This window comes from Heterodontus francisci, chromosome 36 (assembly GCF_036365525.1).
Source record: "Heterodontus francisci isolate sHetFra1 chromosome 36, sHetFra1.hap1, whole genome shotgun sequence".
Lineage (NCBI taxonomy): Eukaryota > Metazoa > Chordata > Chondrichthyes > Heterodontiformes > Heterodontidae > Heterodontus > Heterodontus francisci.
In genome coordinates this window covers 15,935,749-15,958,902 of record NC_090406.1, presented here as the reverse complement: position 1 = coordinate 15,958,902, position 23,154 = coordinate 15,935,749, and the positions used below count along the sequence as shown (strand labels likewise).

Genomic DNA, 23,154 nt, shown 5'->3' with positions numbered 1-23,154 from the left:
CAGGATGCACTGTTGAGGTCCTGAGATTACAATCAATTAAAAATCACTGAACTGACGAGAATTTCCATTCTTATGGTCTTAGACTGCCTGTAAAAACTCTTGAAAAATTTACACTTTGTTGAATGAGGGATAACTGGGTTTTTTGATGGCATACTAAGTTCACATTTATTGCTAAACAGCCTCACTGGCCCTGAAAAAAAAACAATTTTGTATTTGTTGAATGTTATATTTCTCAATTATAATAAATACCATTTTTTAAAACAATTTTAAATTTATGATAATTTAGCTTCAACCTTAATCCCATCTGTATGTTCCAAACCTTTATTTTGCTACCGGTAAAATTTAACTTTTTTAAAATTCATTCATGGGATGTGGGCGTCGCTGGCCAGGCCAGCATTTATTGCCCATCCCTAATTGCCCTTGAGAAGGTGGTGGTGAGCTGCCTTCTTGAACCGCTGCAGTCCATGTGGGGTAGGTACACCCACAGTGCTGTTAGGAAGGGAATTCCAGGATTTTGACCCAGCGACAGTGAAGGAACGGCGATATAGTTCCAAGTCAGGATGGTGTGTGACTTGGAGGGGAACTTGCAGGTGGTGGTGTTCCCATGTATTTGCTGCCCTTGTCCTTCTAGTTGGTAGAGGTCGCGGGTTTGGAAGGTGCTGTCTGAGGAGCCTTGGTGCATTGCTGCAGTGCATCTTGTAGATAGTACACACTGCTGCCACTGTGCGTTGGTGGTGGAGGGAGTGAATGTTTGTAGATGGGGTGCCAATCAAGCGGGCTGATATGTCCTGGATGGTGTCGAGCTTCTTGAGTGTTGTTGGAGCTGCACCCATCCAGGCAAGTGGGGAGTATTCCATCACACTCCTGACTTGTGCCTTGTAGATGGTGGACAGGCTTTAGGGAGTCAGGAGGTGAGTTACTCGCCTCAGGATTCCTAGCCTCTGACCTGCTCTTGTAGCCACGGTATTTATATGGCTACTCCAGTTCAGTTTCTGGTCAATGGTAGCCACTAGGATGTTGATAGTGGGGGATTCAGCGATGGTAATGCCGTTGAATGTCAAGGGGAGATGGTTAGATTCTCTCTTGTTGGAGATGGTCATTGCCTGGCACTTGTGTGGCACGAATGTTACTTGCCACTTATCAGCCCAAGCCTGGATATTGTCCAGGTCTTGCTGCATTTCTACATGGACTGCTTCAGTATCTGAGGAGTCACGAATGGTGCTGAACATTGTGCAATCATCAGCGAACATCCCCTTATGATTGAAGGAAGGTGATTGATGAAGCAGCTGAAGATGGTTGGGCCCAGGACACTACCCTGAGGAACTCCTGCAGTGATGTCCTGGAGCTCAGATGATTGACCTCCAACAACCACAACCATCTTCCTTTGTGCTAGGTATGACTCCAGCCAGCGGAGGGTTTTCCCCCTGATTCCCATTGACCTCAGTTTTGTGAGGGCTCCTTGATGCCATACTCGGTCAAATGCTGCCTTGATGTCAAGGGCAGTCACTCTCACCTCACCTCTTGAGTTCAGCTCTTTTGTCCATGTTTGAACCAAGGCTGTATAGAGGTCAGGAGCTGAGTGGCCCTGGAGGAACCCAAACTGAGTGTCACTGAGCAGGTTATTGCTAAGCAAATGCCGCTTGATGGCACTGTTGATGACACCTTCCATCACTTTACTGATGATTGAGAGTAGGCTAATGGGGCGGTAGTTGGCCGGGTTGGATTTGTCCTGCTTTTTGTGTACAGGACATACCTGGGCAATTTTCCACATTGCAGGATTGCAGGGTAGATGCCAGTGTTGTAGCTGTACTGGAACAGCTTGGCTAGGGGCGCGGCAAGTTCTGGAGCACAGGTCTTCAGTACTATTGCCGGAATATTTTATTTTATTTTTATTTTATTTAGAGATACAGCACTGAAACAGGCCCTTCGGCCCACCGAGTCTGTGCCGACCAAGAGCCACCCATTTATACTAACCCTACAGTAATCCCATATTCCCTACCACCTACCTACACGAGGGGCAATTTACAACGGCCAATTTACCTATCACCTGCAAGTCTTTGGCTGTGGGAGGAAACCGGAGCACCCGACGAAAACCAACGCTGTCAAAGAGAGACCTTGAAAACTCCACACAGGCAGTACCCAGAATCGAACCCGGGTCCCTGGAGCTGTGAGGCTGCGGTGCTAACCACTGCGCCACTGTGCCGCCCCTTAACTTTATCAGGGCCCGTAGCTTTTGCAACATCCAGTGCCTTCAGCCGTTTCTTGATATCACGTGGAGTGAATCGAATTGGCTGAAGTCTGGCATCTGTGATGCTGCGGACTTCAGGAGGAGGCCGAGATGGATCATCAACTCGGCACTTCTGGCTGAAGATTGTTGCAAATGCTTCAGCCTTATCTTTCGCACTGATGTGTTGGGCTCCCCCATCATTGAGGATGGGGATATTTGTGGAGCCACCTCCTCCAGTTAGTTGTTTAATTGTCCACCACCATTCTCGGCTGGATGTGGCAGGACTGCAGAGCTTAGATCTGATCCGTTGGTTATGGGATCGCTTAGCTCTGTCTATCGCATGCTGCTTACGCAGTTTGGCATGCAAGTAGTCCTGGGTTGTAGCTTCACCAGGTTGACACCTCATTTTGAGGTATGCCTGGTGCTGCTCCTGGCATGCCCTCTTGCACTCTTCATTGAACCAGGGTTGGTCTCTTGGCTTGATGGTAATGGTAGAGTGGGGGATATGCCAGGCCATGAGGTTACAGATTGTGGTTGAGTACAATTCTGCTGCTGCTGATGGCCCACAGCGCCTCATGGATGCCCAGTTTTGCATTGCTAGATCTGTTCGAAATCTATCCCATTCAGCACGGTGATAGTGCCACACAACACGATGGACGGTATCCTCAATGTGAAGGCGGGACTTCGTCTCCACAAGGACTGTGCGGTGGTCACACCCACAAATACTATCATGGACAGATGCATCTGCGGCAGGCAGATTGGTGAGGACGAGGTCGAGTATGTTCTTCCCTCGTGTTGGTTCCCCCACCACCTGCCGCAGACCCAGTCTAGCCGCCATGTCCTTTCGGCCTCGGCCAGCTCGGTCAGTAGTGGTGCTACCGAGACACTCTTGGTGATGGACATTGAAGTCCCCCACCCAGAGTACATTTTGTGCCCTTGCCACCCTCAGAGCTTCCTCCAAGTGGTGTTCATCATGGAGGAGTACTGAGTCATCAGCTGAGGGAGGGCGGTAGGTGGTAATCAGTAGGAGGTTACCTTGCCCATGTTTTACCTGATGCCATGAGACTTCATGGGGTCCGGAGTCGATGTTGAGGGCTCCCAGGGCAACTCCCTCCCTACTGTATACCACTGTGCCACCACCTCTGCTGGGTCTGACCTGCCAGTGGGACAGGACGTACCCGAGGATGGTGATGGCAGTGTCTGGGACATTGTCTGTAAGGTATGATTCCGTGAGAATGACTATGTCAGGCTGTTGCTTGACTAGTCTGTGGGACAGCTCTCCCAACTTTGGCACAAGCCCCCAGATGTTCGTAAGGAGGACTTTGCAGGGTTGACAGGGCTGGGTTTGCCGTTGTCGTTTCCGGTGCCTAGGTCGATGCCGGGTGGTCCGTCCGATTTCATTCCTTTTTATTGACTTTGTAGCGGTTAGGTACAACTGAGTGGCTTGCTAGGCCATTTCAGAGGGCATGTAAGAGTTAACCACATTGCTGTGGGTCTGGAGTCACATGTAGGCCAGACCAGGTAAGGACAGCAGATTTCCTTCCCTAAAGGACATTAGTGAACCAGATGGGTTTTTACAACAATCGACAATGGTTTCATGGGCATCATTAGACTAGTTTTAATTCCAGATTTATTAATTAAATTGAAATTCCACCTTCTGCTGTGGTGGGATTCAAAGCCATGTCCCCAGAGGAATACCCTGGGTCTCTGGGTTACCAGTCCAGTGATAATACCACTACGCCACCGCCTACCCATTGTTCAAAATGAAGGGATTCAGTGGCTTTTACCACCTGGTTTGCTGTCTGTGAGAATAGTTCAATGTGATTGGCTACTTACCTTGCTTGACGACAGTACTGCTGCTGGATGCCTGGAGATACTCTTGACCTTGAGCCTGATTCAAGCCGACAGCAGAAAAGGGGAAATCCATGTCACAGAAATGACTAGATATGTGGTGGCTGTTTTCATCAAGGTCAGCGACAAGTGCCGTTGCTTTGCCACCAACCACGATATCCAGCCCATTGGCCGAAATTTTGCGCCCCCCCCCAAAAAGAGTAGTGTGGTGGGGGAGCATGCGTAAAATGGAGTGGGAGGTTCGGGGGGCCCTTCCCAACCCACTCCCGCCTCCGCTGTCAATTTATGTGTGGCAGCAGCAGTGAGGAACGGCCTGCCCCAGGCCAATCAAGGCCCATAAGTGGCCAATTAATGGCCACTTAAGGGTCTCCGCCCACCGCCACGGAGCTTATACAGTTGGCAGGTGGGCGGCTAAGGCTGCAGAAAAACCGACTGATAAAAGTAGGCGGCCTTCTGACGGCCTGGCCAGGGGTGGCGCCAAGGGCCATCCTGATCGGAAGGCTTGTGCCCGACGAAGGGCCGCACCTGAAGCCTCAACTGCCCCCAGCGCCCAACGTGCCCCGCGCCCTGGCCTCGCCGGAGCCCAAGCAATTGCCCCGACAGAGGCTCCAAAAACTTACCCATTTTTCGGTGCTCCCCATCATCTTCATTCTTCAGCTGGGTTGCAGTCCCAGCAGTGGCCACCGCTCCCGGTGGTGCTGATGGAACTAAGAGCTGCCGGCCCGCTGATTGGTCAGCAGCTCCATTAGGCGGGACTTCCTGCCTCAATGAAGTGGAAGTCCCGGCCAAGACCAATTTAGGGCCTGTGGACTGTAAAATCCGGTCTGGATCTCCAGGCCCGGCGGAGGCAGGATCGCTATCGACATTTCGGTCTGCGGATGGCTCCGTCTGCCCACCGTAAAATTCTGGCCATTGTCTCAGACCAACTAACTCAGCTCCAAAATATGTTCAATGAAGCTTCAAACCCTACAATTGGCTTTAATGAACCTAAGGTGAGAAAGGGGGAAAAAGCAGCAGTATGAGTGTTGTTGAACTCAGGCTTGGGTTTGGTGAATAGCCTGCTAACAATCACTGTGCTGGTTCAAACATGACCACTTGAAACTGATATTGGAAAGCTACTGATGTACATGGAACTGTGCTGCAGTAAGAGCCAGTGCCTCTGGGGAGAAGAATAAAGATTGGAAACAGAAGAAAGAAATATAACTGGTAGAATATGTTACCTGCAGCCTGTAAAATGCCTGAGTTTCTCAGTGTACTGCAATCCATCAGGCTGGTAGCCTGCCTGCAAGCTGTGCGCTAAGCTTGTTAGATCTAAATGTATCTAAATAAGCCGGCTGTCCCATAATGTAGCTGGAGTTGTTGAGCAGCATTCAAGATGAACAGCGCCTTTTTGAAGGAATTAAGGCACTCCTGGGTTCTATGCCCTGTCCCAGAACCCCTTTGTGCTCTTGCCAAGTTAACCATCCCCCCTCACAACACCTCAACAATGCCCCATTTCAAGGACCTGCTGACAATGTGGCCCAGGTGCTTCTACTGTGCCAGTAAATTATGAAAATGAGCTGACCTCAGATTTACTGAGTGAAGTTGGGCCAATTGTGTGCAGTCTTATATAGTACCTACACAGTACTGGCATCAATGGTGCAGCACTTCAACTCATTATCAGCTGTTATTTCTTATGGTAAACTGAAGTTTATTTTCCTGTAACACCTCCGATACCAGATGATTGTTCTGACGTTGCACTTAGGACGTCATGCACCCTTTGCTTCTCATTTGCCATGGCTCCTCACCTCTATAGTTAGCTCGGCCTGAAATTACAGTAGTTTCAAATGAAGAGGTCATACTGTACAAAATAACAGATGGTTGGTATTAACTACAGGCACGCATAGGGTTTCTTATTGAATTTGGGTATCCAGCTAATTAAATAGCTGACCAAAAACTGATGCTGCATGCATCCGTAATTCACTCACGAAAATCTGTTATTCTGCATCAATATATACCAGCAATTTACAATGTACCATTGTTGGCTGCTGAAAGACCCAAATCTAAGGATAATAGCACTATATGTCAGTCTATAGAAGCATATGTGCCTTATTAATGACATGCTGCCAACCCAGCCATGTCGGGAAGAATGTATTAGTATGATTTCATATGAAAAGGTTATTTCTGCATTGCCTTATGACTGGGAAAGGTTGCAGCCTAAATGTTAACCATTTCCCAGCAGCATCTGTTGAAAAAATGCTAACATTATGCAAATGCCATCATGAGGAACATTCCAGATGCAGTTTTTGTGCAAGACAGATGGTAATGAACTAACAGCAGCAATAAATCCACGTCTGTACATTTTAGTGATTTACCATTACCTAAAGTCTGCCCAATGATGAGTTGGAGTCAGACTGCAAGGAGTACCTGTGACACCTGGCACACCCCAACCCCCTCCCCCCTCCCACCCATTTCCACAAGTTTTCAGACTCAACTGTGTCACTATAGGAAGATGGCAAGTGAATGCCAGCTGCTTTCTCACAGAAAATTAGAAAATGATCTGGGTCTACTGTTGCACATAGAACAACCTACAGGACGGATTGACCAAGCAAGTAAGTCTTCAGCCTCTCATCTTCTTCAGGAAGGTGTTGACTATATTGAAAATGTTGGTCCCTTTAATTAACCAGGACTTAATTTAGTGTTAATAGAGAGCAGGTGATGTTCATTGCAATTTGCAATTAAGAGCTGGGTTCCCCCCGCCCCCCCCCCCCCCACCCCCAGTCAGGGGATTACCTCTGGACAGAGAGTTAATCCAGAAGGGAAGAGTGGAAACTGATATTTGGACTGAACTGTGAATTGAGAATAGAAACAGTTGTAGGTCAGAGACTGTCACCAGCTTCCTGATTTTGGTGAATGGATATCTGCCTTATTAACAGCTGTGAGGAGACTATTTTTCCTCCGCTTGTCAATAATTTGAGAAAATGCAAATGAAAAAGGAATTGGACATAAATTCCCAAAGCTCTAAAATTAGGATAGCATAAATGGCCTGATATAATCCTCTGTCTGCTAACATTATTTCATCTGAAGACTAAACTTAATTTTAACTTCCATTTGCAACATCATGGGATGTTGACTAGTATTTAATTAAGGTTTCAATAATAACAAGGAAATAACGGATGTTATTGCTCACTTGAAATAGTCAGTCTTGCAGTAAGTTTTTCCTTCTCTCAGGAAGCACGTGCAGCTCTCGTCAAGATACTGGTTACAATCAACGCACTTGAGGCAGCCTGCATGCCACTCCAGATCAGGATAGACTCTCAGAATATATGGATCTGTAATCTGTTTACTGCAGCCAAAACATACAGCCGCTGAATCTTCCCCTGCAATACAACATTTCAGAAAATACTGTAATGAGATCAGTCTTTCTGGTCATCTTAAATAAATCAGGCCTCAAAGTGTCAAAAGTATGTGGGGTGGTATAGTGGGCAATTAATATGGGTACAGTGAGAAGTACTCACTGTGAGTGTTATGGAAAAAAAGAAAGGAAAGAAAGAGAAATGAAAATAGAGGACCTTTCACAGTCTGAGTGAATCACAGCAAATGTATTACTTTTGAGATATAGTTACTGTTGCTATCTAGACAAATGTGGCAACCAGTTTACTTACAGCAAAGTCCCATGAACAGCAATGAGATAAATGACTAGTTAATCTGCTTTGGTGGTGTTGCTTGAGGGATAAATGTTGGTCAGACACTGGGAGAATTCCCCTGCTTTTCTTCATATCACGCCAAGAGATCTTTTTAAACCAACTAAAGAGACAGGTGGGGCCTCAATGTGATAATTTATCCAAAAGACATCTTTGACAATGAATCACTACCTCAGAACCTCACTGGTGTGTCAGACTAGATGATGTGCTCAATCCCACAGTGGGGCTAGAACTACTCTCACCTCTGAGTCAATATTGGTGATAGGAAAAGCAGTTGGTGTGAAGGGTATTGAAAGATTACAGGGTGGGTGGCATAATAAACTGTCAACGAGGGTAGTGTGATGGTTTACAATCAGTGTAGGTGTCATGGATGGAATACATGTGGATGGTATGGAGGGTAGTCAATATGAGTGGCACAGTGGACAGTCAACATAGATGATATGATTGTTGTCAATGTCAGTAGTATTTGGGCAATCATTGTGACTGCTATGATTGGCACCCAGTGATTTGTGAATTGGGCAGTCGTGTGGGTGTGATGATCAGCCTGGGATGAATAATCAACAGTGTGGCTGGACAGTCAGGGCTGAATTTTATGAGCGCGCCGCAAATCGGGCAGCACGCTTTGAAGTTGGCAGTCTGCTCACGGGATCCGCCGTCGCGGAGCCCCCACGATATTTTGTGTGGGGCCTCATTTAAATATATAATATTTAAAACAATATATTAATGTCCCTCTCACCCCCAAAAAAACATTTTTGTCGGTCCCGACCTTTCAACCCCAAACTTTACACTCCTTGCCCGTCAACGCCTTCCCACCATCCCCTCAGCCAATTGAACCAGTTTTCACCACACTCCCCTGCCCTGGGGGATCTCACTGCTCCCCCCTCCCCACCAGTGTCACGCCTCGGAAGTCCGTGCGGATATCCAAAGGCACGGGAGTTCCAGCTGGCAGTCAGAAGATCGGCATGGAACCAGATAAGTTTATTTGCATGCATTAACCTTTATTAACATATTGAAATGAAGGCCCCCACGCCACAATCCCCGATGCCAGAGGGCTAGTAAAATTCAGCCCTCAGTATGGAATTGGTAAAATCCAGGCTTGGTACAGAGGTGAATTTACTAATTTCTCTGGTTAGCCATGAAATCTGTTGGATACCTCCACAAGTGAGGCTACTTGGGTAGTTCACAAAGGAAAACATGAGTATGTAAATTGACAGCCATATTTACCTGCAGTAATAACAGTGGCTGCATTCAAAAGTAATTCATAGTGAAGTGTTGGGCATCAAGAGAATGTGAAAGAAACTTTATTAATGCAAGTTCTTTCTTCTTTACAGTCTCTTTACAAATGAAAATAATTAGAGTATATTTAGCACATAATAAGATTTCAATGGGACTTTCTAATTGAGATTAATAACTTGATACAGAAACTTCATGTGAACTGGTATAATAGACAAATTAGAAGGAGCAATTGAATCTGTGGAGAAAACTCGAGAACTATAAAAATGAATTGGACAAAATATGAAAGCAAACAGATCAAATGCAGGTTGGCAAGAAAATTATAGGTGGCCTAAGTACCGCATGAACAGTTTTGAAATAATTAAGGATGACGTTGCTAAGGATAAATTAAAAAGGGATATACATAGTTTAGGAAACCTGACGCTCAAAGTACCGATCATGATGGAGCAGTAAATAACAACGCAAATAGAATGCTGAACTATACAGCCAAAACTGTAGAGTCAAAGGAAGTCATGATCAATCTGTATAGTGTTCTGGTCAGAACATGCTTCATGGACTATCTCCAGTTCGGGTCACCCAGACACAATGGACTCAGTTCAGAGAAGCCCAAACTTGGTCCCTAGGGCAGAATTTTACCAGCTCCGGGTGGCGGACTGTGGGGGAGGGTGGGGGATGCGGTAAAGCAGCGGGGAGCCACACGGGGCGATTTTTCTGGCCCATTGGCATTTTCCCCTTCTTCCCGAGGGGCCTTTCCCCTCAGCCATCTGGAATATTAAATTAAAATTTCCCCTGCGAGGATGCCCCCCGGGTTGCCTCAGCTGCAGTCACCTCTCACGGTGGGGCTGCCGAGGCTTCAGAGCTGCTGGCCCTCTGTATGAGTGGCGAGCCAGGAGGCAGCCTCCAGAAATATTGTTGAGCTGGTCCCACTGCCGGCAAGTGCAGGCTTGGGATCCCTGATTCAGTCCTGGGCCAGAATTTTATTAGCAGCCGCAAATTGCAGCGGTGGGCTTTGAAGTCGGCAGTCTGTCCACATGCAGCAGCCGCCGCTGAGCCCCCGCAATATTTTGCAGAGGGCTCATTTAAATGGAGGCAGCGGAACAGCCGCCCCTGATGATGTAGAGGGGGCGGCCGCTCGTTCGCCGGCAATGGCATCTGGTGCCACCACGCAGTAACAATTGAAATTTTAAAGGGACATTCATTTGAAACTTGTGTTTGAAACAGGGAATCCCCTGTTTTTGGGCCTATCCCATCCAAAATGAGCCTAACTCCCAACCAAAACATCCCCCCACCCCACCCCGAACCTCATTATCTTTGCCCTTCAATCTCTTCCCACCATCCCCCCAACCAATGGAGTAAGTTTCCTCCGTTCCAACCCTGACTGAAAATTAAACTCCTCCCCCCTTCCCACCAGTGTCTCACCTTGAGTCCCCAAATGGGGATCGGAAGGCATGGGACATCCAAACACCGGCCGGAATATCGGCATAGAATGGTGCCCGGTCTAGGTATGTTTATTTACATTTATTTGCATAGATTTAGCAACACAAACGAAGGCCCCTCTGGGACTGCACCGAGGCCTCGCCGCTGCCGGTAAAATGCGGCATGGCCTTTTCAGTGCGGAGGTCATGGCGGGCCTCTCCTGGAAGAGTTTTCCGGGCCCCCACACCACCATGACCCAGACGCCAGACTCATAAAATTCCGGCCATGATGTCAGGATTCCGAAGCCCACAGTAAAATCCAGCCCTAGCGTCAGAGGAGTACGTTATGAGAAAAAAATGGATAAATTTAGATTTCTCAGCCTTGAAAGAGGGCAACAGAGAGATGAGTTCATAGAGGTATATAAAATAGCAAACATTAAGGCAATGCAAATCTAGAATAATTGCTTTGAACTAAACCCTAAAAATAGGATAGGGGTCATAAGGTCAAATGAGTAAAAGGGAAGTTTAGGACTAAAGTCACCAAGTTCTTTTATAGATATATTGGAGAAGCTAGGGTTGTTTTTCCTTAAGAAGAAAAGGATGAGAGGAGATTTGATAGAGGTGTTCAAAATCATGAGGGGTCTAGACAGCATAGATAAAACAAACAGTTCCTATTGGCGGAAGGTTCAAGAACCAGAGAACATTGATTTAAGGTGATTGGCAAAGAACCAAAAGCGACAAGAGGAAAAGCATAATTATGCAGCAAGTGGTTAAGATCTGGAATGCACTGCCTGAGAATAATGTGGAGGCAGATTCAATCATACCTTTCAAAAGGGAATTGGATAAGCACCTAAAGAGAAAAAAGTTGCAGGGCTATGGGGAAAGGATGGGGGAGTGGTACTAGCTGAGTTGCTCTCACAGAGCTGGCACAGAATCGACATAAGAAAATAAGAAATAGAAGGAGGTGTGCTACTCGGCCCCTCAAGCCTGCTCCGCAATTCAATAAGATCATGGCTGACTTGATTGTGGCCTTAACTCCACTTTCCTGCCTGCCCCAAATGACCCTTGACTCCCTGATCAAAAAGAATTGTCAGGCCAAATTGGCTTTTTTCTGCACTATAATCATTCTATGATTCCATTCTACGATTCCTCTTCAAATAAAAAATGTCAAAATATGGAATGGGCTTCAAGAACAGTAGTGCAGGCAACTTCCCTAGAACAATTTGAGATGGTTTGGGCATCATGATAAGGTGCTGTCGAGTCTTTTTGAATGGATGAGCTAAGATGAGTTGAGTAAACTTCCTCGTCTCTATCTTTCTTGTCATCTTGAGATTAAAATAATCTCAATCAAAACTTTTGGAGTTGTCATCCAGGAAAATGTTTTGTGATTCTGATGTTTTACCTTTAGAAGCATCATTTCATTTTCACCACAGTTTGTCCATACGACTGTTATAATAAGAAAATATGTCATGGCCAGCATCCTGACATGACAAATCTCTCCACTCACAAGGCTGGGCATAATATTCTATGGCATCTTTACTTCTGAATATCGAGTCAGCGTCACTTGTAGGGATATTTATTATATCACACTGCTGCCCATGGCCCATCCTTCATATCTCTGTCTTAAATTAGACAGATAGATAGGTGACAGTGAGTTATAAGACAATATTTCAATATTTCAATCAAATGATTTATGAAAGTCAGAAAAACCTTGAAATTGAATTACTGCATCGAACTCCTCTAGTCATCTATAACTCTCTGTTCTATTATCCATGTTTTGTTTTTAATCATTTTAAAATATTGCACATGCACTGAGCATGCTCGAGGTATTATAACACAAGCGAAAGTGTGTTGAATGTTGCGAGGAAAAATGTATTTTGGTCACCATTGTTACGACCAGGATGGGAGGAGTGCACTGTTAATTCAGTCCCACTTCTTCACAGGTCACACAATATATTAAAATTTTCACACTTACCGAAACAGTCAATCAGATACTTTATTTCTCCCCAGAATAAAGCACACCAACCAGGTTTCTTTAATAAACAAAAAAACAATCCATTTATTATAAACCAAGTCTTAACCAATAATGAAGTAAACATACACGCGAATTGAAATATTAAAGCCCCTTATTTTTATCCTAGCCCTCACACACATACATAACCGGTTAACTGAGAAAAACAAGGATTTTTATTTACAGCTGTTACAAAGAAATAAAAGGAATTAAAAAACAGCTTAGACTGAAGAGAAGGTATGGAAGTCCTTTGTTTTGGCGAGATGTCCCAAAAGCGAATAGGTGGCTGCCACTAGGAATCTTCATAGAATAGTTCTTTCCAGGTGATGTTGATGAACAGTCTGGGCAGACTTTCAAGAGATGCAGCTACAGAAGGCTTCAAACAGATGCAACAAAGTTTTCAATTCTCACAAATTCTATGCAAATTTCCTTCAAAGATGCAAGGTTTCTGCAAACATGCAGGATTTCTTCAAATACAACAGGCAACTGTACAACTTGATGCAGGAATTCTTTAACGAGAGAGAGAGAGAGATGTCAGCTGTCTTCTCCTGGCAGGTAAGGAAGCAAATTTCTTACTGTTCTTGGCCAAACACCCACAGACTCTTTTTTAAACTGTTTTGAAAATGAAACAAAAACCTTTCCAGAGGCAAATCATATGACAGCCATAAATCTTGGTTTGTCATTCCCTTGTAAACATCCTTTTCAGAGTCACAAGCACAAACCCTCTGCTGAGTTACTTGCAAACAGTGCTTTCCAGTAAGGGTTGTTTACTGGTCAACCTTCTGTTGATCTTCCTTTGAAGAAAAATACTCAATGTTCAGCTTCTTCAAAATTCCAGCATCCATGGGATCCTTTTCAGTTATTAAAATATAGATTCTCAAGTTTTAACAAAAAATGCAAACCCTCATAACACTATGCATTAACAGCATTGGGGTAAATTGTTGTCTTTACTGCTCTCAGTATGGAGCTTTGAGGGCCAAGAGTGGGTATCATGAATTCTGGAACACTCTGCTCATGATTAATATTCTAAAATATATTCTAAATGAGTACAGCAGCTACTTTTATTTTATTTATATGTTCCTGCAAGGGAATTCAAAAACAACCAGCAAAAAAAAATGAATAGTAGCAATATTGGAAGGACTGTATCATCACTCACATTTGGAAAGAAATGCTGAATAAAAGCTAAAAGCAAAATACTGCAGATGCTGGAAATCTGAAATAAAAACAGAAAATACTGGAAATACTCAGCAGGTCTGGTAGCATCAGTGGAGAGAGAAGCAGAGTTAATGTTTCAGGTTTGTGATATTTCATCAGAACTGGCAAAGGTTAGAAAAGAATTAGGTTTTAAGAGAGTGAAGTGGGGGGGGGGCGGCGGGGGGGTTGGTGGGGAAGAGAATAAAAGAGAAGCTATGTGATAGGACAGAGGGCAGGAGAGATTAAATAACAAAGCTGTCATGGGACAAAGGCAAAAAGTGTGTTAATGCTTGTGGTGAAAGACAAAGCATTAGTCTAGAGAGAGTGTCACCAGGACTGTCACTGACCTCATCTCCTTTGGAGATCTTCCCTCTACAGCTTCCAACCTCATAGTTCCACAACCCCAGACAGCCCGCTTTTACCTCCTTCCCAAAATCCACAAACAGGACTGTCCCGGCAGACCCATTGTTTCAGCCTGTTCCTGCCCCACTGAACTTATTTCTTCCTATCTTGACTCTATCTTTTCTCCTCTGGTCTAGTCTCTTCCCACCTACATCTGTGACTCTTTGGATGCCCTACATCATTTTGACAATTTCCAGTTTCCTGGCCCTAACCACCTCTTCACTATGGACGTTCAATCTCTCTACACCTCCATCCCCCACCAGGATGGTCTGAGGGCTCTTCACTTCTTCCTTGAACAGGCCCGACCAGTTCCCATCCACCACCACCCTCCTCCGCCGAGCTGAACTTGCTCTTACATTGAACAACTTCTCCTTCAACTCCACTCACTTCATTCAAATAAAAGGTGTTGCTATGGGTACCCACATGGGTCCTAGTTATGCCTGTCATTTTGTGGGATATGTCGAACATTGGTTGTTCCAGTCCTACTCAGGCCCCCTCCCTCACCTCTTTTTCCCGGTACATTGATGACTGTATCGGTGCTGCTTCCTGCTCTTGCCCTGAGCTGGTAAACTTCATCAACTTTGCATCCAATTTCGACCCATCTCTCACCTTTACAGTGTCTATTTCTGACACTTCCCTTCCTTTCCTCGACTTCTCTGTCTCCATCTCTGGGGATAGTGTGACAATGATAACACTTAGGCTTGTGGACCTCACTCCCACCCTCAGCATCTTCCTTTCTGGCCTGTGGAGGAGATTCTAGGACGTTCCCAGCTGTTCCTTCTTGTCCCCGGCTACTTGTCTTCCTTTCACCCTCCCACCTTCTATCCTTCTCGAGTTTGTTGGGATGATGGACAAAGGGTTTGGGTTTCTACACAAGCTCATAATCATCAGCAATTTCAACTGCCTCTCTGGCCAGTGAAATCTTCTGGTTCTCTTCATGCATTCTTACTAAAGGAGGGAGTCAATTTTTAAATTCTCCAGGAGAATTAGTTCCCTAAGGTTCTCATACATGGCTTCCATCTTTAGTGCCTGTATCCAATGACCAACATTAATTTGCTTTACCCTCTCAAATTCTATATTAGTCTGCCCAGACAATCTCCAGAGGTTCCGAAATTTCTGTCAGTAAGCTTCAGGGACTAACTCATAAGCAGCGAGAATAGTCTTTTTTGCCATCTCATAATCTGCAGAAGCCTCCTCAGAAAGCATGGCATAAGTTTCATGAGCTCTGCCCATCAACCTGCTTTGCGTAAGCAATGTCCAGCTTTCCTTTGGCTACTTCATCTGTTTGGCTATCTTTTCAAAAGAAAAGGTTGACTTCCTGTTGTCAGTTTAGCTTTTGAGTTGTGGTTGAACTGTATAAAAAGGGAGAGAACTTCCAAGGAGAGAAGAGAATTCCCAAGGAAGGAGAGAAGACCACAACCCAACTCAACTTTCCAGCACCTCTCTAAAAGACCATGAGAAGTCCACTGTGTCAACTCATCTCGTCTCCTGTCTTTGAAGAAAAGCCTGCTAAATTAATTCTCAATGCCGCCTGAAAAGAACTATTCTAAAAGATCCCAGTGACCCATCCACGTGTACTCGGAGACCAGACTGTATGCCAGTTTTTGGAACACAACATATCTCATCTGCTGTTTCTTCAAGAATGAGCAAGTATTCAGCCCAAGTGTTTTTTTGTCTGTAATAGAGTTCTAAAAACAAAAATCCCTTTATTTTTCCAGTTTTCCAGTGTGTGTGAGTGTGAGGGGGCTAAGGTAAAAAGAGAAATTTAATATTTCAATCTGTATGTTTATGCATTACTTCATTACTGGTTAAGACTTTTATAATACACTGATAATTTTGTTGTTTATTAAAGATACCTGGTTGGTGTGTTTTATTCTGAGATAAAAATAGAGCCTATGATTGACTGCATCAATAAGTGGGAAAAAATGTAAAAATATGTTGTGACCCATGGAGAAGTGGAACTAGAATAAACAGTGCACTCCTTCTGCCTCGGTGGTAACATATAAATGGGGGCTTGTCTGGGATAAACCCAACACCAACAATTTACAATTGTAAGTGGGGTAATAATAATTGAAAAAGGAAAAATAAAAAGAACCAGGTTTCTTGTGCAGTAGATTAAAGTTTCCTCTATCGGAATGTCTCTCCCAGTTGCTGCGACTTTTTGGGGGAAGCAGAATGTATCCCTGAGTGATTTAAGACACTTAACCAAGGTTAAACTAAAGGATTTGGCAGAACTGTTGGTGTTAGAGTTAAAACCAGGAGCTACGAAAGCATACGTAATTGAAGTAATATCACAACATTTGCAATTGGAAGAAGAAGAAAGCAAACCAGAGGTAAGTGCAGTTGAATTAACTAAAACTCAATTACAGATGAGGCAGTTTGAGCTTGAACAGAAAAAGGAGGAAAAAGAATTGGTAAAAAACTTGAACTTGAAAGAGAATTGACAATGAAGAAACTTGAACTTGAGGAAAAGGAAAGAGAAAGAGAAGGAAAGGAATTTGAATTTAAAATGATGGAATGAAGACAAAAGAGTGGCCTTGGCTCCAAGGAAATTTCAGCTGACCTCCATCAATCTTGACCTGTCACTTCTTTGTAAACAACTTCTCCAGGTGTCCAAAGTCCTCTGTTGTTTATTGAGTTGGAAGTCAGGTGGTTTCCCGGAAAGGCTTGTTGTTGCTGGAAGTTAGGTAGTTTCCCAGAAAGGCTTGTTTTCCTTACAAGACCTCTCAGTGCTCCTTTTAAAAACATATTTCCAGGGACTGTTTTTCAAAGTCAAGTAGCCTTTACATGACCCCCTTTGAAAACCCCAAAGTTTAACATTTCTTCAATCTTTCAAAAATGAATCCTCAAAAAATATATTTAACAAAACACAGAGACACTTTCATAACAATAGGCTGTCTACTAATATTCATTATAGCCGAGCGACTCCCACGGCTATCTTGATTACACTCCCTGTTTGCTGTAAGGACTCCATCTCATTCTCCCAGTTTCTCCATCTCTGATGCATCTGTTCTGATGATGCAACCTTCCACAACAGCGCTTCTGACATGTCTTCATTTTTTTTCAACCAAGAATTCCACCCCCGCCCCCCCCAACTGTGGTTGACAGGGCCCTCAACCATGTTGAACCTATTTCCTGCACTTCTGCCCTCATCCCTTCCCCTCCCTCCCAGAACCGCGACAGGGTTCCCCTTGTCCTCACCTTCCACCCCACCAGCCTTTCACATCCAAAGAATCGTCCTCTGCCATTTCTGCCACCTCCAGCGTGATGCCACAACCAAACATATCTTCCTCTGCTGTCAGCATTCCAAAGGGATCATTCCCTCCGCAACACCCTGGTCCACTCCTCCATCACCCCTGACACCTCGTCCCCTTCCCATGCAATTGCAGGAGGTCTAATACCTGCCCTTTTATCTCCTCTCTCCTCACCATCCCAGGTCCCAAACACTCTTCCAGGTGAAGCAGCGATATATTGTACTTCCTTCAATTTAGTATACTGTACTCACTGCTCACAATGCAGTCACCTCTACAGTGTGGAGACCAAATGCAGATCAGGTGACCGCTTTGCGGAACACCTCCACTCAGTCTGAAAGCATGACCCCAAGCTTCTGGTTGCTTGCCATTTCAACACACACCCCTGCTCTCATGCCCGCATTTCTGTCCATGGTCTGCTGCAGTGCTCCAGCAAACATCAACGCAAGCTCGAGGAGCAGCACCTGATCTTTCCATTAGGCACTCTACAGCCTTGCGGACTGAACATTGAGTTCAATAACTTCAGAGCATGACTGGCCATTTTTAAAATATTTTGTTTTATTTTTTAACCATGTGCCTGTTTTTCATGTATTCAGAGCTGCTCATTATTCCGCTATTAACAGTCTCTCTGGACTAATGCTTTGTCTTTCAACACAAGCATTAACACACTCTTTGTCTTTGTCCCATGACAGCTTTGTTATTTAATTTCTTGTGCCCCTGCCCTAGGACACGCCTTCCCTTTTGTTCTCTTCCCACCAACCCACCCCACCCCCCTTCACTTGCTTAAAACCTAATTCTTTTCTAACCTTTGCCAGTTCTGATGAAAGGTCACAGACCTGAAATGTTAACTCTGTTTCTCTCTCCGCAGATGCTGCCTGACCTGCTGAATATTTTCAGCACCTTCTGTTTTTATTGCTGAATAAAAGGTGTTCATTTAAATACATGCATTAAACAGAACCTTCCAGTAACACCAAGTACTCTTGCAGAGGTGTTTGATAAAAAGAAAAAGAAAAATTAGCTCAATCTTTTCTTCAGTTTTATATTTCTTGATTCACATAGGGGGTGCAGGCTTTTAATCAGCCCATCTGATACTTTAGGTAAGGTTCTATTTTTGAATGGGATTATAGTTTATATTATATTTGCTCAAAAAGTTGTCTTGAGAGGAAGCACAAAACAGGCAATGCTGAATCGACAGCTCATTTTATACTTCACTCATATGGAAAAGACAATCAGGCGGAGTATATAACCGGCTGCCAATTCATTATCGCCTGTTTTACAGTACCACACAAGATGAATTTCCAATCAATTGTATTTGATAGCCATTAAGGAAATGTGGAAGGAACTGAAATGCAAAATATTAATTTTTAAACCTGTTTTTAGAAAAGTTATTTGGTGAGAAAGGTAACCTGCTCTATTTGGTTTAGCCTATGTAATACAATTCAGGTAAATATATGCTCTTATACCATATTATCTATGACTTTTTGTTTCTTCAGAAGATGCTTACTTTTAAAATATTTTGCTCATTTGGTATTCTAGCTGGCAGTGATGAGCTGACCTCGATAAAACCACTTTTATAGCTGAATAAAATTGTGCAGCCAAATTAGTTGATTCCTGTGCTCAGTGGTGCAAGAGAGAGAGGCATATGCATACTAAAAAAAATTTAAAAGCAAAAGAAAAGCTACTGATGTGGAGGGCCAAACATCCATTTTCATAGTGAAAAGTCATTACCTTCTCCACCCTCCTTGATGCAGACACTGATTTACTTATTTATGGGGAGGCGGTGGCGTAGTGGTATTGTCACTGGACTAGTAACCCAGAGACCCAGGGTATTGCTCTGGGGATATTGCTTCAAATCCCACCACAGCAGAAGGTGGAATTTGAAGTCAATTAATATGTCTGGAATTAAAAAGCTAGTCTAATGATGGCCATGAAACCATTGTCGATTATTGTAAAAACCCATCTGGTTCACTAATATCCTTTAGGGAAGGAAATCTGCTGTCCTTACCTGGTCTGGCCTACATGTGACTCCAGACCCACAGCAATGTGGTTGACTCTTACATGCCCTCTGAAATGGCCTAGCAAGCCACTCAGTTGTATCTAACTGCTAGCACTGTGGGTGTACCTACCCCACATGGACTGCAGCGGTTCAAGAAGGCAGCTCACCACCATCTTCTCAAGGGCAATTAGGGATGGGCAATAAATGCTGGCCTGGCCAGTGATGTCCACATCCCATGAATGAATTTTTAAAAATGTAACTGTGGTCTCTGACAAGATTAAATTATTTTTTTATCTACCTTCACCAAATAAGTAAACACTACCTTTCTGTAGCAACAGATACTCATTCCTCTTCAGCACTTTATCAAAATAAAACCTGCAACTCACTGTGAGCAATGCCGGGGATTATCTGCTGTTATTGTTAACTTATTTTCCACAATTATTCCTGTTGGTCTTGAAAACAAGTAATATCTTTTAAGTCATATTTACACAGATTGATAACACTATCCCTTCATCAAGTACCCAATCATATACTCTGTTACAATGAGTAAATGTAAATGTACTCATACGCTACATGGTACTGGTACAAATATTGTATAAACTGTGTAAGGAAAAATGGTTTTCAGTCACATTGGGCTTGGAAGATGTAAGGTATGTTCGGCCTTTCATTTTGGCTGTAAGATTGACATCAACTCAGATTTTAACAATTATAGCACTGTAGAACTTGGTACACTGATTGAGAACAGTATATTGGAAGGTATCCATGTTACCCTACTTACCAAACAAGCATTAAAGAGAAAAAAAAGGTTTTAAAAACTTGTATTTATAAAGCATCTTCCATGACCCAGGATGTCTTGAAATGGTTTACAGCCAATTAAATACTATTTGAAGTGACTATTGCAATGTAGGGAAAAGTATGCAGCCAATTTGCACACAGCAGGGTCCCACAACCAGCAACTGATAACAACCAGATAATCTGCTTTATAGTGATGTAGGTTGAGGCATAAATATTGGCCAGAACATCAGGCAAACTCCACTGCTCTTTTTCACATTGTTCCATGGAGTCTCTAGCAGCCACTTGATAGGGCAGAAGGGGTCTCAGTTTGATCTCTCATCCAAAAGATGACACCTCCAACACTCCAGCACTCCCTTATTACTGCATTGAAGTGTCTGACTAGATTATGTGCCCAAGTCACTTGAGTGGGACTTGAACCCACAACCTTCTAACTCAGGCTACCAAAGAGTCACAATTGACTAGGTTTTGGCACACAGTTTAAGACTGCATTGTTCTGATCAAACACTATCCATTCACAACATGGAATACATCATAACCATTTGACTTCAGGGCATGAATCTCCTTGTGCATTTTCCCTTTAAATGGCACTATTGGCAATAATGAACTCAAGGCCACACAGTTTTTTTAAAGTCAGGTAAGTGATTCTTTTTGTGCTTTTGTGATGTATGGAAATAATCATCATCTGCATAAAACCACTGCTGAGTGCAACTTTCATACTTGACACCTGTACAATACATGAAATGACCATTCTATGACCATTCTTCAATAAAGGCGAACCAAAAGGAAAAACAAAAAGGCCCATAAGTAAATCATAATGCATCAAATGCATCTGTCTAGTTTCATGATTGCATTGCCTCTCTTGAAAAGATTGTAGTGCAGTCTTTATCTATTGAGTCCAAAAATAAATGTAATAAAAGATTCAGCTCCTCCCACTCAAATCAGTCGCTAACTAGAATGCAAATAGGAGCGTGGAATGTGCCTGTGAGGAAGGGTAATTCAGTTGTCATTGACTATATGAAATGCACTGAAAAATGCATATATCAGTACACAGCAGTATGTCATTGAGACTGCTACTAGCTATGAACTATAATTATGTATTGTACTGCTTAGGATGCACCATTTGTCCTTTACTTCCCTCGTCATCATAAACATATATTTAGATTTGTGCAAACTGCACTCAATCAGTATTAACCTAAATTTCTACCTCAATATTTTTATATGCAAAAAATTAAAATAAAATGTGCCCATTGACTGTGCTTTTGGCTTCACTCCCTAACTTGCTTCCTGTGTTCACCCATTCCTACCTGCTTGGCATTCACTTTTCTTCACTCCTTAAAATTCTGTCATTCAGTTTTCCGCACACAAGGAATGTAAATTATTGTTTGTATTCGTGAATGAAGTACCTGAACTCCAAAACCATGCGATAGAAATGTTAACAAAATTCTGAAATTATCAGTGATTCAGGAACAAAAAAAGATAACTTAATTGATGCAAAACTAATATCAGAACTATTCATTTTAACAGTATGTTCTCAAATGGCATCTCATATAAATATACATTTGACTAAAATATGAAGTCTCTGTCTTACCGGTTACCAGTGTTGAATTTTAATTTTAATATCGTGGTGTGTGGCTTACATCCCAAGCCTTGGTTAATTTCTAATTGGTGTAATTTGAACCAATTTAGTAACAGGCTTCCCAGAACTTAAGTTAGGGTTCTTCTGTTCATCAATGGTTTGGCAGGACATCTTAAGTGTGTACATTGGTCATTGCTCTAAAATCCCAGCATTCTAAACTTCCAGTCTCAAAGAAATATATTTATATTTCTGCAAACTGTACTCAAAAGCAGTGTTAACCTAGATTTCTACCTCAATATTTTCCTCTATAAAATTAAAATAAAATGTGCCCATTGACTCTGCTTTTGACTTTTAAACACAAATAACTTTCACATTGTCAACCCTATACATAGTGTCTTTCAACACAATGTAATTTGATTTTTTTTGGTGAATACTCAAAAATATGATTAATCAGTGCTATCAAAATATATAATTGAAACAATCGTAATGATTATAAAGATCACATAGTACATCAAAATAGATACCAAAAGTTGCAGAAGGGAAAAAAACAGGTGCTATAGCGATAGAGTAATAAATACTTATACTTCCCAATCTCATTTGCTGGACCTAATGATTAATGTCCTCTGCTTTATGCAATACAAAGTAAAATTTTTTACTGTAAGTAGACCTAAATAGCAGAATAGTACAGTAATTGTTTTGCAGAGCAATACTATTTATAAAAGGACACATCCTTCATTAATGCATTGCAGTTTGTCTTGAATAGTTTCAAGACTCTAAATACACATAACATGAGATAAACCAGTGACAGTAATGACTGATATAACCATTATCAGTATCATGAAATGTGAGTATTAATATACAAATAAAAGCTTCTAAAACAAGTACGTTGGTCATATTTCATCGATGTTAAGAAGTTTCAAATAGCTTGTGTACTTCTCATTATGAGAACTTACTTGAAGACCACAGCTGAAATACTAAAGATTCTCACATCAATCAAACTAAAGCATAAAATCTGTTTCTTTGTGTGTAAGAAGGCTGTACTCATTTGGATTCCTGCATCCACTTTTTTAAATCATTTTCTAGCACAATAAGGTTAGTTTTGAAAACTAAACAATATAATCTTACTTTTAGAGGGGTCCCCCATTATGAATTCCTTCTTCTTCCCCACTCTGGAATCAGGTGTGGTGGCGATTGGATCTGTTTCTCAGATCACGGAAGGAGGTGAAATGTTCTTAGCTAGTGTTGACTGGGAAATACCAGTGTCTTCAGACAACTCCTGCACTTTCCTCTCTGTCTGTACTCATTCCTATTCAATGGCTTTGAAAAGTGATAGTTGAGACCCGCCTCTTCATTAATGAAACTGGAAGGGGTGGGGAATTCCTTGCACGCTCGAAAGTAAGATTGCATTTTTCAGTAGATTCTTATTAAATATAGAGGACAATTCAAAAATGAATTTAACATTATTGACAATATACATTTAAATGTAAAATATTCTATATTGAAAAGGGTTAGGCCAACTA

The 23,154-nt window shown here is 42.9% G+C and overlaps 1 protein-coding gene across 1 annotated transcript in view; it reads right to left on the bottom strand.

Annotated features, from left to right (window-relative positions):
- LOC137351613 (insulin gene enhancer protein ISL-1-like) overlaps nt 1-22,938 on the bottom strand; it is a 30,283-nt gene extending 7,345 nt beyond the window's left edge. The window contains exons 1-2 of the mRNA XM_068016226.1: nt 22,760-22,938; nt 7,248-7,437 (exon numbers count right to left, since the gene is read on the bottom strand). Of these exons, the coding sequence (XP_067872327.1) occupies nt 7,248-7,437; nt 22,760-22,778 (209 nt within the window). The 5' untranslated portion in view covers nt 22,779-22,938. The remainder of the gene's footprint in view (nt 1-7,247; nt 7,438-22,759) is intronic.
- Between the last annotated feature and the right edge of the window lie 216 nt (nt 22,939-23,154).